Source organism: Nycticebus coucang, chromosome 2, assembly GCF_027406575.1.
Source record: "Nycticebus coucang isolate mNycCou1 chromosome 2, mNycCou1.pri, whole genome shotgun sequence".
In the NCBI taxonomy this organism is placed as follows: Eukaryota; Metazoa; Chordata; class Mammalia; order Primates; family Lorisidae; genus Nycticebus; species Nycticebus coucang.
In genome coordinates this window covers 170,707,263-170,729,915 of record NC_069781.1, presented here as the reverse complement: position 1 = coordinate 170,729,915, position 22,653 = coordinate 170,707,263, and the positions used below count along the sequence as shown (strand labels likewise).

The 22,653-nt window shown below is 46.7% G+C and overlaps 1 protein-coding gene across 3 annotated transcripts; it reads left to right on the top strand.

Moving 5' to 3' along the window:
- Positions 1-4,376: 4,376 nt before the first annotated feature.
- Positions 4,377-21,072, top strand: MARVELD3 (MARVEL domain containing 3). 3 transcript variants are annotated; one of them, XM_053606470.1, is made up of 4 exons: positions 4,377-4,839; positions 7,142-7,257; positions 13,349-13,758; positions 19,120-19,279. In XM_053606470.1, the coding sequence occupies exons 1-4, from the start codon at positions 4,442-4,444 to the stop codon at positions 19,132-19,134; spliced, it is 939 nt and encodes a 312-aa protein (XP_053462445.1). In that variant the 5' UTR covers positions 4,377-4,441; the 3' UTR covers positions 19,135-19,279. The 3 variants fall into 3 exon arrangements, with proteins under 3 accessions (XP_053462445.1, XP_053462426.1, XP_053462436.1); XM_053606451.1 differs by lacking the exon at positions 13,349-13,758 and having other exon boundaries at positions 19,120-21,072; XM_053606461.1 differs by lacking the exon at positions 19,120-19,279 and having other exon boundaries at positions 13,349-14,640.
- Positions 21,073-22,653: the final 1,581 nt, after the last annotated feature.

Below are 22,653 nucleotides of genomic sequence, written 5' to 3'. Positions count from 1 at the left end.
TCTCAAAAGACCACCATCCTGCCTTTAAGCAGAAAACCAGGGCTTTTTAAAGGAGCATTTTCATTGGTTGGGCTTGGGCCTCCATGACCGGTGTCATATGCCATGGTTTTGTGCTATTATTTAACTATAATTGGTGGTTTCAGTTGACTTAGATCTAATTCTTTTGAGCTATTCCTGTGGTCTAAGAAAACAGAAAACAAGGAAGAAATGCAGGTTTTAATTCCCAGGAAGGGTGAAGGGACTAGTCATGAAATATTTCATTGCCCTTTATCAGAACTTTACTCTGTTAAATTCCCTCTGAGGGCTGCTACTTGGGTTACCTCCTTACCAGGTTCATTGCCCACTGCTCAAGAGGAAGTGAATTTACTGAGACAGCAGATGTCACAGCAGAGAAAGAGTTTAATATTGCAGGCACCATGCAAGGAGAAGAGAAGAAGTTCTCAAATCCATCTCCCCAAAAATTTGGGAGAAAAGGACTTTAAAGATAGTTTGGCAAGCAAACAGCTAGGCAATTGGGTCTGCTAATTGGCTGGCTTCAAGGCAGAAGCACAGGGGTATAGAAATTATCTCTTTTGCTGAGTTGGTTTCTTGAGTGGGGGTCATAATACCAGTTGAATAAATCCCGGGCTATGGGCCACTGATCTGGGTGGGTCAGCTGTTCCACTGGAATGCAGGGCCTGGAAGGTGTCTCAGAAACTAGCCTTAGGTGTCACAAGGGTGATATCATCAATGGGAGCAATGAAGAAGGAAGCTAAGAGTCTTTTCAACCATTAGCTATATGACTCCTGAGTAGGAGGAGTCATATAGGAGGTGATAGGTCACTCAGAGGAACTCCAACAACAGAGCACGCATAGGCCACTCCATTTTGAGCATAAGGCACTCCATCTTGGCCATTCAATGACCCCGGCTGAAAACACCCCTCACCTTCTGGAACCCAGCCAGAAGGAATAAGGAACTAGCTGACTCCATGTTCCAGGAGACGCTAAACTGCAAAATGAACAGAACGATCTAAGTGGGAAGTCAGCTGGAACCATAGCTGTGCAACAGTCACTAGTACACCAAAGTAACACCTACCTCCTCCTACCCTGCCTAACACCTTTTTTTTTTTTTTGCAGTTTTTTTGGCCAGGGCTGGGTTTGAACCCGCCACCTCCGGCATATGGGGCCAGCACCCTACTCCTTTGAGCCACAGGCGCCGCCCCCTGCCTAACACCTTTAAAAGATAAGCACTCTTGCTCTTCAGGGCTGATTCCTATTGAGGCTCAGCCCACATTCACCAAGGCACCAAATAAACTTTAGCTATTGCTGTTCTTGCTGCTTTGTGATTGAGTCAACCGCTACCTTACAGTGAGCAATTATAGAAATGCAAACTAGGGGGTGTGTGTGTGTGTCCTATTTAGTGGCCCTTTATTAATTTTATAAAGGGTGATTTCACCCACAAGTTTTCATCTACATAACAAGACCACCTTTGCTAGCCAGACCTCCTCTTCTCCCCCTACCATAACTTGTCTTGCAATCACCCCTATTCTCTCTGTAACCTCAAGATAGTATAAAAGTGTAGAGTCGTTGCCTGTGGCTCAGTGGATAGGGCACCGGCCCCGTTTACCGAGGGTGACGGAACTGAGGGTGGCGGGTTTGAACCTGGCCCCAGCCAAACTGCAATAGAAAAATAACCGGGCATTCTGGTGGGCACCTGTAGTCCCAGCTACTTGGGAGGCAGAGTCAAGAGACTCGCTTAAGCCCAGGAGTTGGAGGTTGCTGTGAGCTGTGACACTACAGCACTCTACCAAGGGCAATAAAGTAAAACTCTGTCTCTAAAAAAAAAAAAAAGATAGTATAAAAGTGTCAACCATCTTCCCTTTCAGATCTTTTATTTTAGAAGACTCTTATACATGTTAATAAATTTGTATGCCTTTTCTCCTATTAATCTTTTGTCAGTTAATTTTCAGCAAACCTTCAGAGGGCAAAGCACTGAAGCATCAAGAAGCCCTCCCTTCCTGAGAGGTAGGTATAGTGACCCCTGTTTTACAATCCAGGACACTCAGGCACAGAGAGGCTGAGAAACTTCCCAAGCTCACCTATGTAGTATGCAAAGTTCAGGAAATATTGAACTTGAATTCCAGGCATTCTGTCACACCTGTAATGAGAGAAGTCTAGTCACCCAGACCCAGGTGGGTGAGGAAATGCTCAGACTGAGGAAGAGGAGCACAGGTGTGGGCCCTGATGCCTCCTGCCACAGTGGCTGGGGGGGTCCAGGCCTGAGCCTGTGCTGCCTCCTGCTGGCCAGTGCCGCCCTTCCTGCGGGTTTCCTTTCCAGCCCAGAGCCACTGCCAGCCAGAAGTCACCCCTGCAGCCTGACAACAAACAAAGGATGTTCCAAAGGGGCAGGAGTGTGAGGAAATCACACAAGGAATATGCAAAGATTTCCATTGATCCCCATACCTAAAGGACTGTCTCCTTTATAGGGTCAGGCTGAGTGAAACCTTTGGATGAACCAAATAGGGAAAGTAAACTCTTTGCCACCAAAAGCCATTGTGTGTACCCAAAACTGTTAGAAATGTTCTTTTTTTTTTTTTGCAGTTTTTGGCTGGGGCTGGGTTTGAACCTGCCACCTCCGGCATATAGGGGCAAGCGCCCTACCCCTTTGAGCCACAGGTGCCACCCCAAATGTTCATTTTTTAAAAAAAAAGAAACATTTAGGAAAATATTTGGATTATTCTTACATTAGACTCTCCTTTAGGATAGAAAACTGAATGCTAACTTATGTAAACACACTGGTTCTCACATAGGCTGCCTCGGGGAACTATTCAAACATGCAAATACCAGGTTCCCTCCCAAGTCTTCTAAATCAGAACCACTGGTAGATATTCCAGGCAGTCCCCAGGGTTATGAAAGAGATAGGCTCTGTAGCTGTGTTCTTAAGTTGGATTTGTGTGTAAGTTGGAACAGGTACATTTATCTATTACCTACAATAGCCTCCATTTGTAAGGTCCAACTGAAATTAGACCCCCACACTAGATGAATCATAACTACCTCAAATGTCACATGTCACAATGTCATGTCATGTCACAACTCCCAGTTCTCTCCCGTCTTCCCTATCTCAGTAACAATCCCACCACCTACCCACTTGCTTCTCCCTTCTCTCCAACCTTCCACACCTGACCCATCCTGACCCATCCCATTCTTTTCCAAAACAACGACCTGGATCTGTCCACTTCTCACCAACTCCATGGCCACCACCATCACCCCTTACCTGGATTCCTTTGATAGATTCCTAACTCATCCCTTGCCTCTATTCCTGGCCCCTCTGGTCCATTCTCCTCACAAAAGCCAGAGCGATCTCTTTGAAATATAATCCAGAGCAAGTCACTCTCCTGCTCAAAACCCTTCAGCGCTCCCCCATTGCTCTTAAATGAAAATGCAGACTCCCCATGGGAAGACCCTACTCCATGGCCTGTTCCTCATCTGCAGCCTCATCTCTTGCCCCACCACTCCTTGTGGGCACCACTGTGTCCAGCTTCTGCATTACCCAGTCTTCTCTCTTTTCTGGAATGTTTTCTCAGGCATTCCCAAGGCTGCCTCGAATGTCATCTTCTCAGATCTCCAAAAAGAAATCTGCCCTTCTCATTAAATTTTAGACATTGTCTTCTTTCCTTGTTTACTAGTTTCCCCCCATGCACTAGAACAGAAGCACCATGCAAGTGGAGTTCCCACTGTATCTCCAGCACCTGCTAAAATGTGCTTATTTGTTGAAAGAATTAAATAACAGACTACAATTGCCATTACGTGGCAAAATAAAAACCTGACAATTCTGTGTGCTTCCCCATTTTAAAAAACATTATCTGAGTCCAGGGCTATTGCAATAGATGAACTGGCCTCAAGCTCTCTGCAGCAAAACTGTTGTAAGGGTAGCAGGAGAGGGAGGGAGGGAGGGCTGGAGGGAGATGAGTAGACCGAGGGGTGAATGTGTCGGTGGATGGGTGGGTGGATGAATGGGTAGATGTGTTGCAGGATGTGTGGGTGGGCGGCTAGATGTGGGGATGGATGAATAAGCGAGCGGATGGGGTTACCCTGTGGGAAAGCTAATCCAAATGTGCTATGTAAGCTGAACCACGGCAGGTGGCCAGAGTCGGATTCCTTTGGTCGCCCACTTTGCCGGTCACCAAGGGGCTCCTTTGGGGCAGACGGTCATTGTCAGCGTCCCCGGTTTAGAGCAGCGATAGCCCAGCCCCCATTCCAACACATTCGCATCTCTCCTGCCGGACCTCCGGCCACGTACAGGGGCGCCCCCTGCCGGCGCACTCAGGGGCTGCTCCCCGGGCCGGGCGCGGAGCGAGTGCGCGTGCGCACAGGTGAGCTGCCCGCCCCGCCCCGTCCCCGGGCCACCTGCCTGGGAAACTTGTGGTTGGTTGTTGCCCTCGGGTGGGACACGGAATCCGGCCATGGAAGGTATGTCGGGGACTCGCGAGCCCCGGGCCCGGCCGAGAGAGCGGGACCCGGACCGGCGCCCCCACCCAGACCGAGACCGCCACCCCGAGCGACAACGGGACAGACGCCGGGACTCGCGCAGGGAGAGAAACAGGGACGGGAGGAGGGACGGGAGCTCTCGAGAGGACCGAGACAGGGAGAGGGACCGGGACGCCCGCGAGGACAGACACAGGGACACAGGGCACCGCACAGGTGAACGAAGAGCCTGGGTAGAGTCCCCGCAAAGCCGGACTCGGGACGCTCCCCGGGGCCGGACCTGGGACGCAGCCCCGCCCCCCTGGCCCGCGCCTGGGGCCGCCCCGGAGCCGCCGCCGCTGCCCAGGGAGGGTCTAGGGCGCAGCCGCCCGAAAAGGTGAGGTGGGGCCGGGGGATGGGGGCCCGGGGTGCGGCCAACCTGCGCCGCTGGTGCTGGGGCGCCGGTTTGAAGAAAGCAATGCCATTTCCCCCCGTATGCTCTCAGAGGCGACCTGTCGGGAAAGGAAAACTTTGTGGTGGCCGGAACCCAATTAACAAACCAGCAACTAACCACCCCTCTTCCCTGTTAGTGGCGAGCGGGGGTGGGGGCGGCAGGTAAAGAGCTAGAGCTGTCTCTGGCACCGGAGAGAGAGGGCGCGGGAAGGAGGTTAGGAAGGTGGGGGACCCGAGGCTCCTCCCTGACCCTCCCCTGCCTGGTCACAGGACTGCCCCCTGGGGCTTTAGAGCTCTGTCCTGGGTTCCAAAATCAGCCTTCCCCTAGTGGCCGGGTCCTAATAAAGTCCACCCAAAGAGAAGTTAGTATGTTGCCCAACCCCGGGGTGTGTACATTTCCCAGACAGACGAGGGAGAGAAACTACCCTTTTAACCAAATAAGTAAGTCTACCTAAAATTCCCCACTGAAGGGCACAGATTTGTTTCTCCTTTGTCAGACAGGTCTTTCTGGGGTTGAGACCTCACCCTCCTGCATGAACTTTGTCATCCCTGCCTGGTGGAGCACAAAGAATTCCTATAAGCCCTTGTGAGTCCAGAACATCAGAATACTCTGGAAAACTTTGCGAGCTGGGGGCTGAAGGGAAGATAAGAGGGGACTCGTCCCCACAGGCCCCCCCGGGAGCTGGTCTTTTTCTTTCTCCAATGAATGCACAGATTTACTGCTCAGTGCTGGGAACTGCGAATAGATGGGGTGTTGCCCCTGCCAGTTCCGACAAGAAGACAGGTCCTGAATCCAGACTGCTCCTGGCTTTTGAAACCTGGCTTCTTTTTGAGGAGGAATCAGGCTCTCCCCTGCTGGGGACTTGGTGGCTCAGCCCAGCTCTTTCCCTGTTGTGTCCACATAATGGCAAAGCTACTATCCTGAGTTTATATTACATTATCTAAAATCAACTAGCAGGACAAAGGGTGTGTCCCGATAATCACACTAGCTCTTGTTCCCCACCTCAAGCCACACTGCCTTGCAGCTGCATCGGCTGGGAGTATCCCTAAGAACGTTTTCAGTTTTCCTTATAAACCAGCGTCCCAGTTCCCCCCACCCCAAAGTAAGTGAAGGGAATACTTGTGCTTTTTGCTTCCTTGGGTTACTGCCCATTAGTGATTTGAAATCAACGGGTAATTTATTTCTGTCTTTCCTTCACTTAACAAGCTTATATTTAATGGTCAGGATGCTGGGGCGTGGGCTACAGAGATCAACCCTGAGGGTGTTCAGAGTCTGCCACAGGACATTGACAGGACAAACTCAGACTTGGGGAGAACCGAGCTGGGCTCCTGACAGGGCTGGGAAATTTTTCTCGGGGAAGATAACCTCAAAGCTAAGTTCTGGAGAAGGAGCAAGGCGGGGAACACTGGGTTGGAGGAGGGGAAGGTGTTCCCAGCAGAGGATTAACTTCTGCAGTGACCATGAGGCATGGGAGAGCATGTCATCTTTGTGGGGGAAGGGGACAGTTCACCGTGGCTGGGTCTAGAGAGATGACAAAGGGCCTCCTATGCGTGCTAAAAATCTTAAGAATTTCAATCCTAAGAAATGTGATCTTCCTGAAAGATCTCTGGAGACCAGTTGGTAGAATGCAGGTCCCCTGTTGTGTCTTGTACAAAGCCTAGGATGTGCTGCATACAGGTTGGAAAAAAAGGAACAGGACAAAGCCTAGGATGTGCTGCATACAGGTTGGAAAAAAGGAACAGGAAAAATGCCAGGGTTGGCAGAGGAAGAAATGATATGACAATGTCAAAAGTTGCCTGTAGCATCCACACACCTGGGGAATTATTGCTGACTCGGTACTTCCCAGAGAGCTCATGGAAGGCCGAGAACAGCAGCCTCTGGGCATCAGAGTCATGGAGATGCTGGCTAGTTGTGAAGGCCTGGTCCACACTGCATGGAGAACTTAAGCTCACAAAGAGGGCAGCTCCCACCTACCTGGCTAGACACTGCCTACAGGCAGACAAGCCAGCATCAGAGGTCGTGTCATGTGGGTAGCTATGGAGTTGTGCCAAGTATTTGGATGTCCTGTGGGGTCACTAAACCAGAGAATTCTCTGAGTGTGAAATACTCTGGCGAATTTTGTTTCTGTTTCTGTTCTGCGTGGCCTTGAATGTTGGGGCCTTGCCTGAGGAGTCAAGAGTTCTGATACTGAACAAGCTATCAAATTACAGGCCCCCTAACCACTGTGTATGCTTTCTGCTTATAGTGAATTCACTTCAGGGAGATATCTGCCCCCATACCCCGAGGACGTGGAATATTACGAGTCAGAGGCAGAAGGACTCCTGGAATGCCACAAATGCAGATACCTGTGCACTGGGAGAGGTGAGTCATTTCAGAGGCAGTTTGACATTCTGAGCTGGTGAAGCAAAAATTCAAGGAGACCTTCCCTTTGGGGTTCCTAGCATTTCTGGTTTCATATCTGCATGAGGTTCTTATTTTCTAAAACAAGAAAGGCAGGAACGTCTGGTTTGTGCTTCCCCTCGACATGCCCCAGGGCCTGGAGGGGCAGGCAGCCATGTTTGCGGATCTCAGGCTCCAGGGAATGCGTCTTGCAGGTAAACCTGGGTACGAGCCTTGGGAGGGCACTCCTCAGGCCTGGTGGGCTGACTTAATCACCTGGCACGGGCAGCCAGCTTGTAGCTCGAGCCACGTGGACCAGAGCAAACAGTCTTCCTGGAGATCTGATGCCCAGTCAATGGCTTTTAAACTTTATGGACTGAGATTCACAGTAAGAAACATATTTTTACATTAAGACCAACTTCACACACAGAGACAGAAACAAAAATGAAACTATAGTTACATGCCAAGTGCTATTACTTGCCAAGTGCTCTAGCTTCTTTATGTTTCATTAAAAACAAAACAAGAAAAGCTGATGTTCATTTAGGACCTACAGTCTAAATGACAAACATTTAGACATTATCATGTGTCCACTTCAAATGTGGCTTTGCAGGGTTCCCTTCTTACCACCTGTCTTGGCCTTGCAGGCAATGAAGAAAATCTGGTTTGTCAGGGTAAACCCCTTACAGGGCACGTGACTTAGACAGTTTCCTAAGCTGTGTGTGACTAAGGGAGAAAACAACCAAGCCCAGGAGAAAGAAATGAAGGCGGTCATACCTGAAAATGTATCTCAAGGTGATTACAAAGACGTACCTGATTTTTAGGATTACAGGAAATTGGCAATCCTGATGCAAGGATCATCACTCCAGGTTACAAATCTTGGCACAGTCTCATTGCCTTTAATTCTCTCTTTTTTAGTATATGTGCTGCCAAAGCGAGCACGTCTTTAATTCTCTCAACAACTCCTGGGGTTCAGAGAAATACAGTAAATTACTCAAAGTCATATAGCTTGTAAGTAAAAGAGCCTGAATTGAAACTTAGAGCTGCCTCTAAGGCAACGGTTCTCAACCTGTGGTTTGTGACCCACAGGAACTGTATTAAAGGGCCGCTGCATTAGGAAGGTGGAGAACCACTGCTCTATGGCCTCAAATGGTTTACTCTAGACCAGTGTTTTTCAACATTTTTTTTTTAATCTCACAGCACACTTGAACCTATAGTTAAACTTTCACAGCACACTTAAATTATGTTGATCAAGAAAAAAGAAAAAAAAGAGGCCAGGCATGGTGGCTCACGCCTGTAATCCTGACACTATGAGAGGCCAAGGCAGGTGGATTGCCTGAGCTCACAGGTTGAAAACCAGCCTGAAGCGGGGCAAGACCTCATCTCTAAAAATAGCCAGGAATTGTGGCAGGTGCCGGTAGTCCCAGCTACTCAGGAGGCTGAGGCAAGAGAATCGCTTGAGCCCGAGTTTGAGGTTGCTGTGAGCTATTATGCAATGGCATTCTACTGAGGGCGACAAAAAAAAAAAGTAAAAAAAAAAAGGGTGCCGCCTGTGGCTCAAAGGAGTAGGGCGCTGGCCCCATATACCAGAGGTAGTGGCTTCAAACCCAGCCCTGGCCAAAAACTGCAAAAAAAAAAGAATATACTTACTGTGTTTTGAACTTCTTTTGAAAATAATTAATGATCTTTAAAATTTTTCACGGAACACGTAAGATCCTCTCTTAGCACGGCACACTGGTTGAAAACCATTGCTGTTCCCCTTCCTTTCTTCCTTGATGACATAAATAATAAGAATAAGCCAGAGCGTAGTTAACAGATTCTCCATAAAGGTACTTTTTCCTCTGTGGTTGATTTACCTCGAGGAGAGGGCGGGCTTACAGTTCTGAACAAAACACCTGCATTTAGCCTGATTGCTTACGGCTGTTTGGTTTTGAGCCTAGAGGTTTGGGTTTCCAAGTTAAGGTAGTGACAGAAAGATTCTGCTATCAGAAGCTAACAAATGAGGACTTATAAAGAATGCTGGATGTGCAGGGACGCCTATAAATACACAGTGCTGGCTGGACACAGGGGCTCCCTAGCCTCTGGAAGGCTGAGGCAGGAGCTCCAGAATTTGAGACCACCCTGAGCAAGAGCAAAACCGGTCTCTACCAAACAGAAAAACTAGCCAGGTGTCGTGGCCCAACCCTGTAGTCACAGCTACTCATGAGGCAGGAGGATCACTTGAGCCCAGGAGTTTGAGGTTACATTGAGCTATGATCACACCATAGCATGCTTAGCCTGGGCAACAAAGTAAGACTCTGTCTTTAAAAAATAAATAAATAACCACAGTGCAGTATTGTGCTGAGAGAAACAGGGATTAAACACCAGGAACTTGGGCGGCGCCTGTGGCTCAGTCGGTAGGGCGCCGGCCCCATATACCGAGGGTGGCGGGTTCAAGCCCAGCCCCGGCCAAACTGCAACCAAAAAAAATAGCCGGGCGTTGTGGCGGGCGCCTGTGGTCCCAGCTACTCGGGAGGCTGAGGCAAGAGAATCGCGTAAGCCCAGGAGTTGGAGGTTGCTGTGAGCTGTGTGAGGCCACGGCACTCTACCGAGGGCCATAAAGTGAGACTCTGTCTCTACAAAAAAAAAAAAAGAAAACACCAGGAACTTGTCTCAAGCAGGAAATACATGCCTGGATAAAGGTCACTGGCAAGTTTTTTGACCTGTCTTAGAGTAGGTCCTTTGTGACTTCTTTTTCTTACCGGTGAAATCGTGTCTCCCTCCAGCAAACTTGCTAACGTGGGAGGCAGCTTTGGCCCTCCCTGCCTCCCTAGGGAGAGCCTGAAGTCCGAGCTTTGCTTCACCCTTAGAAAGTTCAGTGGAACACGGAGGACAGCAAATTCACTCGTATGGGAAAGAGGCACTGAGGGTAAAGATCAGATAAAAAGCAACTACAGACGTCACATGCAAGTATCGGGTGACCTGGGAATCCTGTGTGCATGTAGACTGTGCTCGTTTAATTAATTATTTGGAAGGACAGGTGAGGCGTTGTAAGTTCCCTGAAAGGCTGAGGCAGGAGGATTCCTTGAGCTCCAGAGTTTGAGACCACGTTCTCCGCTCCCCTCTCTGGGCGTCTGCATTTGGAGCAGTTTCTCCCATCCCTTTTGTTATGTCCTCTCACCTTAGACCCTCCTGTTAACATCACAAAGGTTTTGCCTTCAGCCTCTAGCCGTGACTCCAGAATGTCTTTACAAGTTTAATCTTCTCCAGAGACAGTTGTAATTTCTGTGGTCAGTAGTGCTCGCCTCTCACTTGAGATTTAGGTTTTGGAGTGTTCTGAGTTAACATTTCAGAGGGACGGTGTCCTGACCAGGTGGGAGAGTGGAGAGCAGTCCATCAGAGCCCGAGGGGAAGGCTCGTGGCCCCCCCGTGGCCAGTGGTGTTTACTCGTGATCACACTGAAAAGGTTCAAGGTGGAAAGTAGTGAGTAGTTGTTTTCCAATTTATATTCTCTATACTCCCTTTTTTATATTACTTAATACCCTAATCCAGTATTTATCTGGACTGAGCTTATTTTAAGATTCCAAACTGTGGCTGAACATGGTTGACTTTAAGAGTGTTAACTCATTAACAGATCAGAATGATTCAGCCCGAGTGAGGAAGGAATGACCTAAAATGAACCCCTGCTTCTTAGGAGAATAAGAGGTTCTCAGAGAATCAGATCCCTTCCCAGAGTGAGGAGTGCTCCTCTGTACACAGAAGTCCTGGAGAGCCTCTGGGCCTTTGTTTTTAAGGATGACACTGGTTATCTTCCCAGTTGCTAGTGATTCTTTTCTGATTCTACTAAACCTAAAAGATGAATAAGGTCTTAGTGAGGAGGGGTGTCTAATCCTTCCAACACTCTATTGAGAAATTCTGGCTGGTGTGGTGGCACACCCCTGTAATCCCAGCACTTTGGGAACCTGAGGCAGAGGATCAGTTGAATCCAGGAGTTTGAGGCTGCAGTGAGCTGTGACCATGCAAGTGCATTCCAGACAGAGTGAGACAAACAGTCTTTAAAAAACAAAAAATAGGAAAGAAAGACATTCTCCCACATAGCACAACATTGGGACAGCCTAAATGTCCTTTACATTGGAATGATTTAAATTAATATGCGGTAATCTATACATCCTTTAAAATTAAGGAAGTAGATTTTTATTTACTAAGATAAAAAAGTTATATTTACCCAGGAAAATATTCACACTATATTCTTAGTGAAAGAGTAGGTTATGCAATAGTAGACTAGAACCTTGCAAATGAACAACAGAAGTTATAAATACAGTTTATATAAATATAAACCTCCATAGCTGACCGCCTCCCTACACTGACAATTTCCTTAAGTTGACCTCACTTTCACAGACTGGACATGCACTACATGTACGTATCAGTACAGTAGGCCTCGTTCCTTATGTTGACCAGTTTGTTGCAGTCCCTTGAATGGTCAACTTACAGAAGATCTACTGTATCTGATAGAAAAGTCCAGAAAAAAGCATAGTGTTCATAGTGTTTATTTGTTTGGATTATAGACAATTTTTACATTATATTTTTATCTACATTTTCTTAACAATAAGTAAGTGTAACTTTTGTAATTAAAAATAATAACACTTTTTGCATTTGGGGAGAAAGTTATAAAACATAAAAATAATACTGAGAGAGCATCATTTCAATTAGAGAATGGGCAGAAGACGTAGCACAGCTTCACAAAGAGACCGGCTGGACCCAGGCATAAAATCTGGTTACCTAAAACCAGGGAGAGGTTGACAGATGGATCCTGTAAAATCAGCGAACCCAGGACTGTTCCTGGATGTACAATTTCCTGCTCAGAAACACCCAGTTCTAAATTATGCTGAGCAAAAGAAGTCAGACCCACAAGGGCACATAAACATAACTGTGTGATTCCATGTACATGACATCCTAGAAAAGGCAAAACTAATCTCCAAGAGAGGAAGCAGATCAGTGGTTGGCTGAGGAGCAAGGTAAAGAAGTGACCACAAAGTATTCATAACTAGGGAAGATTCTGGGCTAATGATTCATCTTCTGTGTCCAGGGATGGTATGATACACGCTATATACCTTTGTCAGAACTCATCATGCTGTATGCTTAACATGGGTCATTTTCTTGTGTCTAAGTTATATTTCAATAAATACAAACCGCAAGAAGCCAGTTTTCCTTTCCATGCTAAAGAAGCCAAGGGTCCTGAAACAATCCAGCTCTGAGAAAATATCACAGCCTAGATACACTCTTTAGGGAAACTAAAGAAAACAATAGTAAACTTTACAATGTATTTGAGTTAAAGTCTAAGAATAGTAAGACAATTTTTTTTTTAATTTGGTAAGTATTATGGCTTAACTTAATTTTTCCTATTTTTAATACATACAAACCATAATTAACATTTTGATGTATAATGTCCATACTTTTTTCTAACATCTTTTTTTTTTTTTTGAGACAGAGTCTCACTCTGTTGCCCAGGCTAGATGCTATGGCATCAGCGTAACTCACAGCAACCTCTAACTCCTGAGCTCAATCCATCCTCCTGCCTCAGTCCCCTGAGTAGCTGAAGTGCAGGCACCTGCCACAATGCTCAGCTACTTCCTCTTGCTCAGGCTGGTTTCCAACTCCTGAGCTCAAGGGATCCTCCCACCTTAGGAGGAGAACTTGGAGAACTCTCCTCTTACCAATTGTAATAGGCACAAAACATGTCTAAAGAGGGAATAACTTTCTGGGTCTTTTTGGTGGTGAGAGGCAGGAGGTGGAATGTTCTTGCCCTTCTGTATAGGGTGTGTTTCTTTCCGCTAAGCAACCTGATTTGTCCCACCACCTTCCTGCGCCTTGGGGCAGGTCGCTTTGCTCTTTTGATACTTACTCCTCTCCTTTCCTCGGGGTGTGTAGTATTTCTAACACCATTTCTGGAGGCCACCGTCGCCTGGGGCCCTCTAATGCTGCCATGCTGCTGTGGGGCTCAGGCCTTCCATGGGGAGGAGCGCTGTGAGCTGCTGCGGAAGGTGACCCTCAGGTGGAACAGCATCTCTCAAACTGGTAACCCGTCCTTTTTTTGCAGCCTGCTGCCAAATGCTGGCAGCTCTTCTGAACTTGCTGATCCTGGCCTGCAGCTCTGTGTCTTACAGTTCCACAGGGGGCTACACAGGCATCACCAGCCTGGGGGGCATTTACTACTACCAGTTCGGAGGGGCATACAGTGGTTTCAGTGGTGCTGATGGGGAGAAAGCCCAGGAGCTGGATGTCCAGTTCTACCAGCTAAAGCTGCCCACGGTCACCGCGGCCATGGCCTACAGTGGCTCCCTCATGGCCTTTTGCTGCCTCCTGGTTGCCACGGGTGTCCTGCGGGTCCCGTGGCACTGTCCGCTGTGGCTGCTGGTGGAAGGCTCGTTGGACGTGATCATTGCCGGGGGCTACATCCCTGCCTTGTATTTCTACTTCAGCTACCTCTCCACTGCCTACAGTTCTCAGGTGTGTAAAGAGAGGGAGGCGCTGTACCAGGGCAAGGGGTACAGTGGCTTCACCTGCACTTTCCACGGAGGCGATATTGGAGCTGGGATTTTTGCCGCCGTGGGCATTGGGGTCTTCGCTCTGGGGGCCATCCTGGCCTTCAGGAGTTACCGAAAAGTCAAGAAGCTGAAAGAGAAGCCAGCAGAAATGTTTGAGTTTTAGGCTTTTTAAAATGTTCTGCCAGGCCAGGCGCTATGGTTCATGCCTGTAATCCTAGCACTCTGGGAGGCTAAGACAGGTGGATTGTCTGAGCTCAGGTGTTCAAGATCAGCCTGAGCAAGTGCAAGACCCCATCTCTACTAAAAATAGAAAAACTAGCCCGGCGTTGTGGCGGGCGCCTGTAGTCCCCGATACTTAGGAGGCTGAGGCAAGAGGATCACTTGAGTCCAAGAGTTGGAGGTTGCTGTGAGCTATGATGCCATGAAACTCTACTCAGAGTGACAGAGTGAGACTCTGTCTCCAAAAAAAAAAAAAAAAAGTTCTGCCAAATGTAAGTGATGGAAGTTACTCCCAACTACTGTCACTCCCAAGAATGCTTTCCTGTGGAACTTGCCAAAATTCGAAAAGTAACAAGCCAACCCTGGTGTGTGCAGCTGCATTTTCCAATGCAACAAGCCCTGGACTCCTCTGTTAGTGAGGGGCTGGCCAAAACAAAACCAAAAACCCAAAAAACTGGAGCCCCAGACCCAGAGGGAAAAGCTACCAGCTGCAGCAAAGTGCATTTCTTGATTAAATAAAGGGACATAACCAAGTGAACTGGAAGAACCTTATCTTCACAGTTCATGACAAACCGCACAGACTGCATTAATGTACACAGCTATGATTTAATAAAAAAAAGAAAAACCGCACAGACATGACAGAACATTTTAGCCTGCACTTTTCTAAGCACAGCTGCTGTAAGCAGATTAGCTCACAAGTTTTTCCACACCCAACTCTCCGTTCCTTCCACCTCCTTACTTCTCTGGATGGAGAGAGTGGAATTCAGGGGAGGGGTGACTTGCACAAAATTAAGTTGAAGGTAGGCGTGGACTGAGAAGAGAGATTAATTTGCTGTGTTGCAAAGAATTTATTCTGTAAGCCCTTGACCGTAGCCCTGAAAGCTCAATATGTGTTTTGTACCTCTTGTAAATGTACTATTGTGCAAAATAATTAAACCCAACATTTGGAATTCAGGATCCATCCAGAATAAAAAAACAAAGTAAATCTTTGTTAGTTTTGGCCAACTTCATGAGTTCTTACTGTCTATTAAATTATGACTTTTGAAACATTACAATATATTCTGGGCACAAGTAAATGTTCTTTATGGAAATCCAATAAAAATCAAAAGAACAATTTTGTTTGGAGATGATGGTTCTCTTTACAATACATTTATAATATTCCTATAAATACAGACAATTTGTTGCATTTAAAAGGTGAGTTCCATTTGGGTTTAGAAAAGTAAATACATGGCTCAGCGCCCGTAGCACAGTAGTTACGGTGCCAGCCACATACACTGAGGGTGGCAGGTTGAAATCCAGCCCGGGCCAGCTAAACAACAGTGACAACTGCAATAAAAAATAGCCGGGCATTGTGGCAGGCGCCTGTAGTCCCGGTTACTTGGGGGGCTGAGGCAAGAGAATCTCTTAAGGCCAAGAGTTTGAGGTTACTCTGAGCTGTGATGCCACGGCACTCTAGCAAGGGCGACATAGTAAGACTCTGATTCAAGAAAAAAATAAACAAATACATGTATTTGCTTGTATATAATCAGAACATTTCTTGAAGAATACATGAGGGTGGCGCCTGTGGCTCAGTGAGTAGGGCGCTGGCCCCATATACCAAGGGTGGCGGGTTCAAACCCAGCCCCAGCCAAAACTGCAAAAAAAAAAAAAAAATAGCCAGGCATTATGGCAGGCACCTGTAGTCCCAGCTACTAGGAAGACTGAGGCAAGAGAATCTCCTAAGCCCAAGAGCTGGAGGTTGCTGTGAGCTGTGACGCCACGGCACTCTACTGAGGGTGACAAAGTGAGACTCTATCTCTAAAGAAAAAAAAAAGAATACATGAAGCTTTAACAGTTCTGCCTCTGGAGAGAAGAGGATTTTAATGTATCACTTTATACATGGCTTCACTACACGTGTATTTGTTTTATTTTAGAAAAATACAGAATAAAATTGATTTCTTTCCTCAGTTTTTTTTTTTTTCGGGAGACCACATTTACTGTTCAAAGGCAGAAGTAGATGTATAATTAAGTGGCGTATTAAACGGTCAGCCCCCAAAGCAGCTTCATCCAGAGCGATGCTACTTCCATCAAAGATCTCCCGTCTGGGGTCTTCATTTCCCTCTATGGAGCCCTCTGGATACTTGCTTTGGGCTCTGGAGCTTGCTCTTCTTCTCTTCCCCCAATGTGTGTGTGTTTCTTTACTTAACAACATGCTTGGAAATACCTGAGCATGCTTGACCCTGATAGCTAAGCAGGTCAGGCTTGGCTGTTCCTGGGATAATACTCCATGGCTGTATTCCTTCAAAAGAACCAGTATCACTGAATGTGGCAGGAGACCATGATCCCTCTCAGTTGAAACAGTCAGTGGGTGGTTGACAAGATCTAGATTTGTTCCACCGCAGCCTCGCAGACACATGCGGGGTGGCTGGTGCACCCACCCCAGAGGAAAACGTCCTGGCTTTCTGTGTCCTTAGCACAGTATTCCTGTTTCCCTTCAGGGGCTGAGATATTCACAAGTGTGCAGAAGGAAGACCAAGGCAGAGGAGGTGCCTGGTGGGGGAGAGGGGAACAGTCAGCCCCCACGAATTAGAATGACGTCTGGGTCAGTTCTCTCGCTCTGCTGTAGGGAGAGAGCAAGAACTGGTAGCCTACGGTGCCTGGGGGAAGAGTGGGCAGTTACAGTCTGATATTATTTTCAGTTTTCACTTAGAGGAATTTGGCTTTTCCACTAGCACAGCCCTTGACTGCTGCATCCCTGTGGACTGTGAGGAATTCGTGTGGGTCGCAGGAGATAGGATCAGTTAGCTCTGTAGCTGTTGCCTAAGTACTTTGGAGACACTGGTCTGTAACTGCCTCCTAGTATACTAGAGAGTTGTCTTGATCCCTGGGAAGGCCTGGTTTTCCTAAACTGGTCCCGTTTCTTCTTAAGCCTCTCACTGATTCCCTTCCCTTTCATAAATGCTATTGAGTAGTATCATCGTTGATTTGTTGTATAACATTTTATGATTTTCAAAGTATTTTCAATTCTCACTTTCATTTGAGTCTCCCCACAGCCTGTGGGAGAAGACTGACAGGTATCATCTTCATCTGACCATAGTGTCTGAGGCTTAGAAAGACTGAATGTTCTAGGCAGGACCACGCGGCAGCAAAGAGTAGGTTTGTTTATTTGCTTTTCTCTTCCTGGTCATCTCCCAACTCCACAGGGATGGCAGGAGACCCTCTGCAGGAAGTTCACCTGAATAGAGTGAGTCTGGGGCAGCTCTGGGTGACAAATGAAAGCTGACCTTGGACAAGAAGATACGCAGTTTCTGTTAACCTGTTGGCTCCCACTCTGCCTGGTGGCATTTTAGTTTCCTTGAACTTGTAAGGCACTCCCAAGTGACCAGCCCAAGAATATGTCAGTAGATCCTAGTTGAATAGATTGGTCCATCCATACAGGAGAACTAGAGGCCACTTTAAAAAAATGTGTCCTCTGGAGGAACTGAGCTGAAAACATCTCTAGGGTACAGTAAATGATAAAATCAAGAGGCAGAACAGAGCATCCAGTACACTTTCGTGGAAAAAAAAAAAAAAAACAGGGAAAGGGGATAAAATACAGATTAGAACGTGCTGCTGTGTGTGTAAAGGAACACTGGAAAGTTATATTAGAAACCAAGGAAAGTAGTTGGGGATAGAGAACAGAGGGGATGCGAGTCAAACTTCTCAACTTATGTCATTTGACTTTTAAAAAACTTTATTTTGAATAGCCGGGCGTTGTGGCGGGCGCCTGTAATCCCAGCTACTCGGGAGGCTGAGGCAAGAGAATCGCGTAAGCCCAAGAGTTAGAGGTTGCTGTGAGCCGTGTGACACCACGGCACTCTACTGAGGGCGGTACAGTGAGACAGAGTCAAAAAACAACAACTTTATTTTGAAATATAGATTCACAAGACGTCATAAAATAGTCCAGAGAGAGGGACTTTACCTAACAAATGGAATCAGTGTAACCTGGTTTCTTGTACCCTCAATGAATCCCCAACAATTAAAAAAAAAAATCGCCCAGAGAAATCCTGTATACCCTTAACCCGGTTTTCTCCAATGGTAACATCTTATACTACTATAGTGCCACATACAATATCCAAACCAGGAAAGTGACAATCTACAAGTTTATTTGGATTTCACAGTTTACATGGCCTCCTTTGTGTGTGTGTATGTATGTGTGCAGTTCTATAGAGTTTTATCTCGGGTAGATTTGTGTGAGCAGCACCATCATCAAATCCCTCTTACGCTAAGTCTTTTCAGACACAGCCCCGACCTCATCCCCATCTCCCAGTGACCACCCATCTTTGCTCCATCTCTGTTACACAAACACACTCGTATATTACGTAACTCAGTAATATAACGTATATTATGTAACTCAGTAAGACTGGTTCTTTTTCACTCATTATAACTCCCTCCAGGTCCACCCAGATTTTTGGACGTATCAGTAGTTCATTCCCCTTTACTGCTGAGTAGAATATCCCATGGATGGGTGGTACCAGTTTAACCCACTGGAGGTCATTTGCGGTTTTTCTACTATTTGGCTTTCATAAAGAAAGCTACAATGAATATTCATGTACCTGCTTTTGTGGAGATGTCAATTTTCATTTCTTAAAGATAAATGCCCAGCAGTACAATTGCGGGGTCATATGGTAAGTGTCTGCTTAGTTTTTTAGTTTGTTTGGATTTTTTTACTCATGATTGTTTTTATTACCTCAGCCTTCCCCTTCCTATCCCAGAGTGTTGAAATTCCATTCCCAGCCCTTCCTCCTGATCCCTTAGCTACTCCAGGGCTCCAAAGCTAGTTTGGGGTCGGTGGCCGTAGGGCTGGTTCTCTAAAATCAGCTGTTTCAGGAATTGCTAGCCCATTAATTGGACGCTGCTCCCATCGAAGGCATGGGGCCATCTGCTTAGTTTTTTAAGAATCTGCCAAAAATTTTTCCAGAGTGGCATTTTGATTTTTCAAATATGTATTAAAAACAAAATAAACCCCCCCCAAAAGCCAAGAATGTTCCCGTTCAATCTGACTATGCTCTTAAAGTCAGGTTGGGAGCGGGAGCTCTCTGGCTTGACTTGGGTGAGTGAAGCTCAATCCAAAACTCTCTTGCAGGAGTGGTGCAGATAGTGGAGGTGCTGCTCAACGCGATGGTTCTCATGTGCATCGTAGCCTCCTACTTTGTCCTTGCGGGATTCAGCGCCAGCTTCGCCAGTGGCGGTGGCTTTGGGAACAACTATTACTCTCCATTTGAGGGTACTGAGCTGGAACAGGTCCGGCAGCTGGACCAGCAGTACACAGTCCTCCGGGCGCCCCTAATATACGGCGGCGTGGCTGTGTCTCTGGGGCTGGGTGTCCTCACCATGGGCGTCTTACTCCAAGGAGCCAAGAAACTAACAAAACTGTCAGGGAGGTGGCTCCTCACAGAGGCCGCCTTCAGCCTCATGGCTGCGGTGGGCTATTGTGTGGCCATCGGCATTTACCTCCACGCAGCCCTTCAGATCAACTCCACCGATACTTGCAAAACAAGGGAGAGGCTCTATGCCCGCAGGGGTCTCACCTGGATGAACTGCCAGCTGGCAGGCACTGACGGGGCAGCAGCCACCTTTGCTTGTCTTCTGGTGATTATGTACGGTGCCAGCGTGGTGCTGGCCCTGCGGAGCTACCGACAGCAGAAGCCTTATGAAGACAGCCGAGGGCAGCCCAGAAGTGACAGTTATGCACCAGAATACCTGTGGTCTGGAACGCTCTGAGGAGGTGATCTTCTGGAACTTCAGTGTCCACCCACCTCCTTGGTTTCTCTTGAAAAGACGGGGCCTTTAAAACCACACATTGGACAACTGTGGTTTTTACTTATTTGATTTTGGAAATGCTCCCTCTCGAGCTGGGCTCATACCTGTAATCCTAGCACTCTGGGAGGCCAAGGTGGGTGGATCACCTGAGCTCACAAGTTCAAGACCAGCCTGAGCAAAAGCCAAACCCCATCTCTACTAAAAATTTAAAAATTAACCGGGTGTTGCGGTAGGCACCTGTAGTCCCAACTACTTGGGAAGCTGAGGCAGGAGGATCACTTGAACTCAGGAATTTGAGGTTGCTGTGAGCTAGACTGATGCCTCAGCACTCTACGCAGGGTGAGACAGTGAGATTGTGTCTCAAAAAATAAATATTCCCTTTGGATCAATGCAAAGTTAAACAATTTTTAATCATTTTTCTATTGTAAAAGATCAGTTAAGTCTTTTTTGGCTGACTCAAAGTGAGCTCAAAAAAAAAAAAAAAATCTCCACCTTTTCTAAAAGAGCCACATCAGGAGTCTTTAGAGTATAGACCTCTCTCTGGTGATATGGCAAGGTCACAGTGTCTTCAGCTGGCTAGCCAGAGAACTTCTGAGAGATGAAAGCGCCATATCAGAGGATAGCTGGTCCAGTATTACAATAGAAATAGCTTACCTGTCATGACTAGTTAAACTCATTAAAAGAAACATGCCATTCCTATCCAACCTCTGAATTTTATTCCAGGGGAATAATTTTAAAGCTGTTGTGTGACAGAATTTTATCTAAACAGGCAACTACTTTCTGACATGCTGTCCTGGAGGGAAAGCATTCTGCTCACAGGAAGCCACACAGCCTTCTTCTCCTGGAGTTGGGAGACTGGATTCCTGAAACGGGAAAAGAGATGCTTTAGCAAGCATGTTTCCCCCTGAGATTCCTACCTGAGCTTCCAGAGAAAATGTTTTCTACTGGCTATTACAAGTTAATGTCTTTGGGGGGCCAAGTTGTTCCATTGGAATTCACTTTCTGAAATGTTTCATAGTTTTTTTAAACATGAACCTTCCGAGTAGTGACAAAATTCATAAACTTCTTATACATGTTAGTCAACTGATTTCAAAGATAAAGAGGATAATTTTACTAGACCACAAAGTCTCCTTGGAGGCATTTTCACTTCTGCATTCCCTGACAGTGTTTCTATAGAGTAAAGCCTTCAAAGATAGATAGTAATCGCTCAGCACTCTGAACCTTCTTCATAATGTAACAGATCACTAATGTTGAATCTTAAAAATAAAATTCTTCAGTAAATTTAATCTGGTGTGTGTGTTTAAGATACAGGTTCTTGGCGGCACCTGTAGCTCAGTGCATAGGGCGCCAGCCACATTCACCAAGGCTGGCAAGTTCTACCCAGCCTGGGCCAGCTAAAGCAACAATGACAACTGAACAACAACAACAAAATAGCCAGGTGTTGTGGTGGGCATCTGTAGTCCCAGCTACTTGGGAGGCTGAGGCAAGAGAATCACTTAAGCCCAAGAGTTGGAGGTTGCTGTGAGCTGTGACGCCACAGTACTCTACCAAGGGCAACATAGTGAGACTCTGCCTCAAAAAAAAAGAGAAGAAAAAAGATACAGGTTTTTTCACCCAGTCTGGAGTACAATGGTGCAGTCATAGCTCACTGTAAACTGGAATTTCTGGGTTCAAGTGATCCTCCCACCTCAGCCTCCTAAGGAGCTGGGACTACTATAGGCATGTGTGACCACACCCAACTAATTAAAAACAATTTTTGGGGGGTAGGGGCCAGGTGCAGTGGCTTATGCCTATAATCCTCGCACTTTGGGCTTAGGCAAGAGGACCGCTTGAGACCAGGATTTGAGAGTAGCCTGAGCAAGAGCAAGACCCCCACCTGTACAATAAATAGAAAAATGAGATGGGGCGGCACGTGCTTATAGTCACAGTTGCTTGAGGGGCTGAGGCAGGATTGCTCTTTTTTTTTTTTAAGAGATGAGGTCTTGCTCCATTGCCCAGGCTGGTTTAGTGTTTCATAGTCTCACATGTATCAGTTCATGTTCGATGCAACTAGAATACACATACATTCTTGTTATATAGTCCTTCCTCATTGTCCTCTTGCATTTTTAAAGCTAATTATCGTGGAACCTACCCAAAATGAAGGATTAAAACTAAACCCATACAGAAATGGGAAAAGATCTCAATTATACTTTTATTTTTTTAAAAAATAGTAAAGCTTGGCGGAAAATAATCAAGCAGAAATCTACACTGCTAGCTTAAAGTATAAAGTTTGTGGTGCCTTGGAAAGGTGCTACACTTCACCTCCCTCAGCCTGAGGCCATGGTGAGAAGTCCTGTTGTCACTGGGTAGTAGGGAAATTTAACAGCAGTGAAAATCAACTCCCTCTTCACCCATCCCCAAGAGAAAGTACCCCCCTTGCACTCCCTGGAACTTGTCTATTACATCTTTGCCCATCTGGGTCTTGTGGTTGATAAAATGGAGACTTTGGCCCATCTGACCCCAAATTTCTGCCCAGGCCCAGGTATGATACCACACCTGAGCGGCAGCGCCTCCCAGTTACTGGGGCCATCGATGACTAATAACACTCCTGTGCACCTGTGCCATTTTATAGCATTCAAAATGCTTCAGCAAACCTTATCTTCACTACCACTTGTCAGCTAGGCAGGCCAAGATGTATTATTCACATTTTATGGACGAGGAGACAAGGTCCAAGGTTAGGTGTTTTGCCTGTTAATATTTCACCAAAGGCTGGCTGCATGCCAAGTTCATACATCGCTGTGCCTAAGAGCATGCTATTTGCATCATCTCATTCAACACCATGGATCAAAATCCACCAGCTGATGACAGATTTGTTACA

Bases quoted from the DNA above. Each gene is read 5' to 3' on its own strand.
- MARVELD3 (XM_053606451.1), top strand. From the start codon at position 4,442: ATGGAAGGTATGTCGGGGACTCGCGAGCCCCGGGCCCGGCCGAGAGAG. The intron at 4,840-7,141 runs GTGAGGTGGGGC...TTCTGCTTATAG, and splicing joins GGGCGCAGCCGCCCGAAAAG to TGAATTCACTTCAGGGAGAT. The intron at 7,258-19,119 runs GTGAGTCATTTC...ACTCTCTTGCAG, and splicing joins ATACCTGTGCACTGGGAGAG to GAGTGGTGCAGATAGTGGAG.